The 8380-nt window shown below is 33.2% G+C and overlaps 1 protein-coding gene across 1 annotated transcript; it reads left to right on the top strand.

Moving 5' to 3' along the window:
- The first annotated feature begins 643 nt into the window (after positions 1-643).
- LOC131653926 (PHD finger protein ALFIN-LIKE 3-like) lies at positions 644-5114 on the top strand. The gene is made up of 5 exons (XM_058924271.1): positions 644-930; positions 1116-1148; positions 2080-2308; positions 3219-3354; positions 4546-5114. The coding sequence occupies exons 1-5, from the start codon at positions 846-848 to the stop codon at positions 4810-4812; spliced, it is 750 nt and encodes a 249-aa protein (XP_058780254.1). The 5' UTR covers positions 644-845; the 3' UTR covers positions 4813-5114.
- Positions 5115-8380: the final 3266 nt, after the last annotated feature.

The raw sequence follows: 8380 nt of genomic DNA, 5'->3' as shown, positions 1-8380 counted from the left end.
AATAAAAATACTATATGTAATTTGTTGACATATTATTGTAAAATACATTTTTTTAAATTCAATTTTAAAATATTAACCAAATTATTTGGTGGATAGAATCAATATAATTTAGTTTATGATATTATGCAAAATTAAAGGTAATTATTTTTGAAAAATAGGAAAAAAAACAAAAAAAAACCAGTGGATAAGATCAAATTAATATAGGTAATTTGTTGATATATTTATGCCAAATATAAAAATAATAATTTTATAAAATAAAAGAAAATTAAAATTATTAATGAATAAAATCAAAATAATATACGAGATCTTTGTGTCCAATAAAAATTTATTTTGAAAAAAAAAATTAAAATAAATTAGAATGACAACATTGACATAAAAAAAGTTTTATTTATATAAAACTATATAAAAGTGTTGACGTAACGCAAGCAAGACATCTTTGCTTGCATCTAATTGGGTCCCATTCGGTTTCATCATTGCACACATACCTTTTTTATTTTTTTATTAATTAATTAATAATAAAAACGTAGAAACTAAATCACACAATCTCCTAATAACCGTCCATCACGACATCACAAATCAGTTACAGTGGAGTCGATCACAGAGAATCTCAACCCCTACAAATAAAATCCACACGCACTAACTCGAAGGAAGAAGAAACTGCGTTGTGTTTTTCTTTTGTTCTCTGAGTTTGTCTCAGTTTTCTCAAATTATTTTAAAACCGTTTTCGTCTTTATGTTAGTGTGGAAAAAACCCTAAAACGACGTCGTTTTCGTTCTCTCTTTGCGTTTTACTGTAACGAAACCCATAACCATAACCATAACGATAACGATTTCCCATTGAATCTAATGGAAGGTCGAGGTCGTTCCGTGGAAGATATTTTCGAGGATTTCAAAAGCCGGAGAGCTGGAATCATCAAAGCGCTTACCGTTGGTACTGATTTTTTGAATTTGCGATTTTTGCTGTATTTTTTTTTTCGATTATGGTTTGGGATTTTTCAATTCGTTTCTTGATCTAGTACTCCAGGTTTATGTTGTGTTGTCAATTTTGGATTTCATGTAAAAGTTTTTGGAATTTGTTTATTTTTGTACTGATGTTTGCTCGTGCTGTTGTTGCAGATGTTGAAGATTTCTACAGACAATGTGATCCTGGTTAGTTTAACTCCATTTCTCTGAAAAATAATATGAATATTGTTTTGTTGTTGACATTTGAAATCTTTTTCTTTTTCAAGAATTTTAGGTTTTGATGATATTGATGGTTTCTTTAAGTTGTTTGAAATTGCTATCACTGGTTTGTCTGATTGGGATGATTTGTGTAGTTTAGTTATTAGTTAGGTTAAAATATGGATTTGGTCTATGCAAATATATTCCATTTTAGTTTTGTTCTTTATTGTTTTGTTTTATTCCTGGCAAAATTTGTTCATGTAGAATTGGTCTCTCTGATATGTGTGTAAAATTTATTTAAGTTCTCTCTGTCGCTCGTGTAGGAACTAAAACAAAGGGTGATGTAGTTGCACATATTTAAACCTATTAGTTATGTACGTCAATTGATACTTCACTGTTCTCTATTACCTGACTTGTAGCTTTGAGTTCTGATGTGGGGGATATTGAGATGCCTTACTTTTATTCGTTAGTTAATGTAGGCATACGCTGTATATTATTGCAAAGCTTGTAACATGCTATGGTAAAATTTATTTGCATAGGGTATTCAAGCTTATTATGAACTTTTTTGTAGTATATAATATTAGGCAATGGGAAGAGTATAACACTGACTAGGGATTGGTGTGTGGTGCATGATTTTCCCATATGGTCACCAATTAGGAAATCTCATTGTTAAATTTTGTGGGGGAAGGGTCATGTAGAATTCTGGCAGGATTGTATGGAATGCTTGATACTGATCTAAAGTCTAAACCCCTTGGGGTCAATTTTATTTAGAGGTGAAGATATAAGGGATTTAAATTAAACTGCTGCAAGTTTATATACTATAAATTTTACAAATTGTTTGATCCATATTAATTTGCTTTCCTTTGTGGCTATCGTGTTCCATATATGAGCTTTAATATCCGTCATTGTATTCTTTCAGAGAAAGAGAATTTGTGTTTATATGGATTGCTTAATGAGAAGTGGGAAGTGAATTTACCTGTTGAGGAAGTTCCTCCAGAGCTTCCTGAGCCTGTACTGGGTATCAACTTTGCTAGGGATGGCATGCAAGAGAAAGACTGGCTATCTTTAGTTGCTGTTCATAGTGATACATGGTTGCTTTCCCTTGCATTCTACTTTGGAGCTAGATTTGCGTTTGACAGAACTGACAGGTATATATCACACGGGGCATTTCTATATTTATCGGAAGTTTCCTTGTAAAAAATGTGGTTCAGGATGAGTATTAAATTAAGGCAGTAGTTTATATCAGTGTTATCAAATAGCGGCGCCATGACTGCTATGGCGGATATACATGGCGGTTTTTGGGCTTGCCGCAATGGTAACTATCATCCCATATTGCAGTATTTTCCGCCATAATCTGCTATAATGGTGCCGCAAAGCGGCCGGTATGGCAGGGTTTTGGCTCTCCGCCATCAACTACAGTTTAGATAATATTTTCTTATCATTACAGTGGTTAAGTCATTGTTGTGCTGGATTTTTCTTTAGCCCCTTGTTGAATAAGAGTTCTATTTATTGTGTAGCACGAAGCAATTGTCTCCACTTTATACCTGTTTTCTAGTATCGGTGTTGATTTGCAATTTTATCTGCTTATAAATCATTGTTGAGGCCGTATCCCACCACGGAGACAAAGATGTTGATGCACCCCAAAAAATATTTACCATTTCTTTTCCCTTGAAAAAGGGGAAACCCGGTGATATTAAGCTCCAATAATGGCAACATTCAGGGAAGGGTCAAACACATTGTTTGTTTTACGTTGCATCTGCAATAGGCTGATTCCACAACTCAAGTCTGTGACCTCTTAGTCACATCACACCTGGCAGCAAACTCTGGCAGTTATTATCTGCTGAGTATTGATCTTAAGATAGTGCAAGAAGAAAAGTTGGACGTATATATTGATTATATCATATGAATGCAAGATCCTTATCAAGTGGTCTTTTCTTTAGCTGGCCCAATCGATGCTCTTTCGGTCATCATGTAATCATCCGTATATTGGATACTTGGTAATGTCATATGGGTTTTATTATGGATTCTTCCAGTCATAATTTGCCATTTTTGATGCAGGAAGCGACTATTCAATATGATTAATGAACTACCAACAATATTTGAAATTGTTAATGGCTCAACAAAGAAACCAGTTAAAGAGAAGTCTTCAGTCTCAAACAACAGTGGCGGCAAATCTAAGTCCAGTTCTAAAGTGGTAAATAATTCTTGACTAATATTCATGACAAATGAATACCATTAATATTTTTCTATCTGAATTGCAGCATAAAACTCAGGTTTCAAGTGTAGATTATTTATAGGTAGCATTAAAAATTAAGGCTTCAAGGTAAAGAATTAAAGAGCCTATTGTTTATGCCCTAAATCTATATATCCATATCCTTGACATTACAATAGTAAGATATTGCAAGGTAGTAAGATATTGCATGCAAGGTATCATCAGAAGTTATGTTTTAGCATTCTGTTAAATCTATGCTAAATTACTGATATATATCTCAAAAGTTTAGACATACCACGGTATCTCAGAGGTATGCATAACTCTTTTCCTACAATATAGGAAGCTATGATCTGTTGGTTGTGTTCTTTACTTCTTTGGCAGTTTTAAATAATTTATATTCACTCTGCTCTAGATAAAAATATAATAGAGAAATCGGTTGATATGGTGCACTGTGATGTCCATACACAAGTCGATATGAAGAGTTACCGGATAGAACTAGAAGCACTAAGATAAACTTTCAAATGGAAAACTAGTTTGTGGCTTCTACGCAACTTTCTTTTGTCTGCTCTACCTATTACAGGATAAACTGTAGGCAAATCATGGAGAGTTTTCCTGAAAAGATGCATATTTTGATATGTTGACTTCTGTTTTTGTTTGAACTGCTACTTGTAAGGTATGGAAAAAAAGAAAAGAAGAGGAAAGTAGAGCGTTCAATATACTATATCATTTTCTTTACCGTCTTTTTGAATTTGGCGCTTAGAATGTGGATATTCATTGACATCGGTATCACAATTTTTTTAGAAATGTATGATTGAGGTCAATGTTAATGATATGTATACCTGGTTGGAAAGGGAGCATCTTGTGTTGAAATTTCACACGGCCGTGTAACAATAAAACCTTGTCTATCTCTCCTCATTAGTATCCATTAACTATGATATGGCTCCACCTAATAATGAAGAGCGATGTACACAAGTTTTCAAAATAAAAAAATTCAACATGGGAGGATTCATTTCCTTAGTAAGTTATGTTGATGTACTTACATTGCAAAATTCTGTGGGAAGTTAGAATATCTAACCTCTATAGGTAGTAGTCTATTTTGATATCTTGTTTGTGTTCTGTTCTATACTTCTGATACAGTCTTTGAACTGATCTAATTGTTGACTGTTTGAACAGCGGGCTCCTGAAACTCAGAGCAGACTACCAAAGGCATTGCAACCAAAAGAAGAGGAGGAAGGACTGGAAGAGAATGATGATGATGAACATGGAGAAGCCATGTGTGGGGCTTGTGGTGATAACGATGGCACTGATGAGTTCTGGATTTGCTGCGACATTTGTGAGAAGTGGTTCCATGGCAAATGTGTGAAGATCACTCCTGCTCGGGCCGAGCATATCAAGCAATACAAGTGCCCATCATGCAGTAGTAACAAGAGAGCTCGCTAGCAAAATTTCATTCACAGACAAACTTTGTTGGGGTCTTTACTGATCTGGTTAATATGCTTTTGTTTCTAGATGAAGTTGATGGATAGTTTTTATCAAGTTTAAGACATAGGTTTCATTTTATGCCCTTCTTTTGGTATATGTATGTATCCCTAGTTGAATCATTGTTTACTGGGAAAAGCCTAAGTCTTTTCGCTAGTCTCGCTTTGGCTATTGAACCACAATATGCTGGGCTGGTAAACATTCATGTTTGGAAATTTTAGCAAAACGACATTTGCACCAAATGAAGGAATGACATTTTCCCATCTAAGTTTCTACATCTGCAATAAAAGTGACATTTTCCCATCTATGCACTGATCAATTCTATGACTTTTTATTACTGTAGATTGTAAAAATAGAGGTGATCTTAACACATTTTTGGAAGCATGCTTCAATTGAAAAACACATGTTAAACAATTTTGTCAGCTCAAAATATTTTACGTTTGTTAGATGCCGTTCACAAACATTAACTTTTTAAATGCTATTTTTATGTATATTTTATTTTGTATATTTTATAAAAGTAATGGATTTAAAATATTCAACTGATTTAAGTGTATTTTTAAAATTTTTCTGATTTGATAAAAATTAACTTCTAATTCATTATTTTTAAAATAGGACTTATGGTAATTTTCTTTTACACAAACGTTGGAGAATTTCAAGTCCCCATTATTTGTCAAGTTTGATGGGTACAACAATCCTTAAGAGCATGTCATCTCCATCAACACATAGATGATAATTATTGGAGTCTTCAATTGTCTGAAATCCAAGCTTCTCTCTGCCACTTTCAGGGACATGGCGTTAGGGTGGTACATGAGTCATCAACGACTCTCAATCACCAGCTAGCAGAACCTAGTGAGAAAATTGGTCCATCAGTTTGCAGCGATCCAACACAAAAGGATGTCTATCACCAGCCTGTTCAACATTCGTCAAGGCCTTTCAGAATTTTTGAGGGAGTATCTTGACTACTTTAATGATGCGACCATCATGGCCGTCCGCCCCAACTTGGAAATATTTGTACTAGGATCATTCCAAAATTGACTAAGGATTGGACATTTTAATGAACTCCTCCCCTAGAGGCCTTCTGTTTCCCTTTTAGAGGTACTGGCGCGTGCATCGTGCTATCTAAAGGGAGAGGAAATCAACTCTGAGAAGAAGACCTAAGATGTTGAGGAGCAGATATTTGACAACCCTAACAACTCGTAGTAGTCACACATGAACCATTATACCTCGCCTATTAAAGATAAGACGACATTCAAATGCAGCAGAAGGCCTACGTAGGACTAAACACTCTTGAATTGCTCGTCATGAGCATATATGGCGCAAGGTTCTCCATACGCACGATATTCCTCTTCGTCATCCTCCAAGTTAAAAATTATGAGGCTCGAACCCAACAGGTGGTGTAAGTTTCACAAGGTCAAGTTCCATTACACGAAAGACTACTACCACCTAAGAAGGAGATTGAACACCTCATTCAAAAGGACAGTTGAAGAAATACGTTAGAGGTGGATCCATCCAAACATCAGACGAATCTAGCTCTTAGGGGCAAGATGTCTTTGGAATCCCTTACTTTAAGAAGTGTAGTTGTTTCATCGACTTCATGAACTCCAACTGGTTTCTTGCTAACATTGACATGTGTATCTCTTGTAGTTGGTCATTGGCAGGAGTTAGTTGTAATGCTCTCATTCAAATCATAATTCTCAGTGTAATGCTCTACCATATGACACATCCAACATATTTCTTGATGATGGTATAAGATCATTATAAAAAGTTTCTAAATGTAAGCAAATTGAATTCTATTATATGGAAATTGTCTTAGTAGAACCTAAAATAATATTCATCCTCCCTTTATCTGAATGAAGTGATTACATTCCTCATTTTTTATTCCTCACAAGAGGGAAATACTTGACTGGGAACTTCTCAGCCAAATCATTCCAGGTGTCTGTGGAATATGGTTCTAAGAAATTTAACAAACTCTTAGATCTACACCTTAGAGTGTATGTCAACAATCTAAGCCTAAAAGCATCATTAATCATCCCCATGAATTTTTAAACTACTTGAACTTTGAGGAATTGATTCAAGTATAGAAAAGGTTCATCTATCGTGACACACATGTACTACCCAATAGCTTGCAACATCTAAAACATCACATGCTTAAACTCAAATTGCGCCAGAGTGATTTATGTCCTTATAATACCAATGAGCATAGTTTTTTGATCAAATACAACATAGTCCATAATATTCCCTGCTCCGTCATTTGTAATGCCAATAATATCTTGATGCGCCGTGTTCTATTCATCCTCTTGTTGATTGTTTTCAAATTCATTCTCAACTTGCTCAAGAATAAGAATAAGGGTTCCCAATAACTGATGAGTAATTTGAAATCTCCTTAAGAGTATAAAAGTTCTTTTTAGCTCAGAATCTCCTCTATATTATAGAGATATCAACATGTGTAAGTAGTGCTCTCGCGCGCATGTTATGTCACTAGAAGACTGAAATAAAACACACCTTTTTTGTTGTCTTTATGTGTCCTAATTTTTAAAAAATAATTTCTCTTTTGGTTAAGTCTTTTTTGAATGATTCTTCGCATGGATTATACTATTGAAAAATAAATTTAGAACATCGTCAGCCAATGTTGTTTTTACATATAAAAAATTAGTTTAAAATAATTAGCATTATTTTTGTAGAAATGTTCATAAAACATATTTTTTAAAAGATTGACAAGAATAAGTTTGTTTTAATCTATAACAAAACAAAACCCATAAAATGGTTTTTGTAATCTATAACAAAACCTAAGAATTTATAATAGTAATGTTGAATTTATAAATGATTGGATTATTACAATTTTAAAACATAGGTACAAACATATTTATCAATAATATATAAAGAAGATGCAGGGGTATAGTTTTGTTGAGTGTGGGGTACACAGACACACATATGTAATGTGATGGTTTATTTGTATCAAAATGAAATGAAACAGATAACTGGGCCAAGAATAATTGAAAATCCGGCCCATTAAGGTTGTAAACTAAAATGACAGGCGGGAATACTTACCACTATACTACAACGACTTGTTGTTGTTGTAGTTGTGGTAGAGTATTATAATCCATTTAATCCTTATTAAAGGTGAAACCAATAGCATCCTATATTTTCCTATGCTTTTCTTTTTTCTGCTCATAAGTCACACTCACTCAACAAGTTTTCTTTTTGACATGTATATTACTATAATATAATTTATTTATTTTTATAAATACTATTTAAATCGTTTAATGTAAATTTTAAATCTATTTACATCTCAATAATTATTTTAAAGTATAACTTGTAAAAATAGACTACTAAGTTTAATATCTCACCAAATATTATTGGAAAATATTTTGTTACAAAATAAATCGTATTAATTTTTTTCTTAAATATACATTGCAAAGTTTAAAAGGCTCTTGTTTATTTTTTTCCTAATATTTATATAATAATTTACTCACAACTTTTACGTTATTTTTTTACCTATCAAAGTTTCAAAGGGTCTAGTTTATTTTTT

Source organism: Vicia villosa, linkage group LG2 (assembly GCF_029867415.1).
Source record: "Vicia villosa cultivar HV-30 ecotype Madison, WI linkage group LG2, Vvil1.0, whole genome shotgun sequence".
Lineage (NCBI taxonomy): Eukaryota > Viridiplantae > Streptophyta > Magnoliopsida > Fabales > Fabaceae > Vicia > Vicia villosa.
The sequence above is the reverse complement of the archived record's forward strand: the minus strand, read 5'-3'. Positions and strand labels throughout refer to the sequence as shown.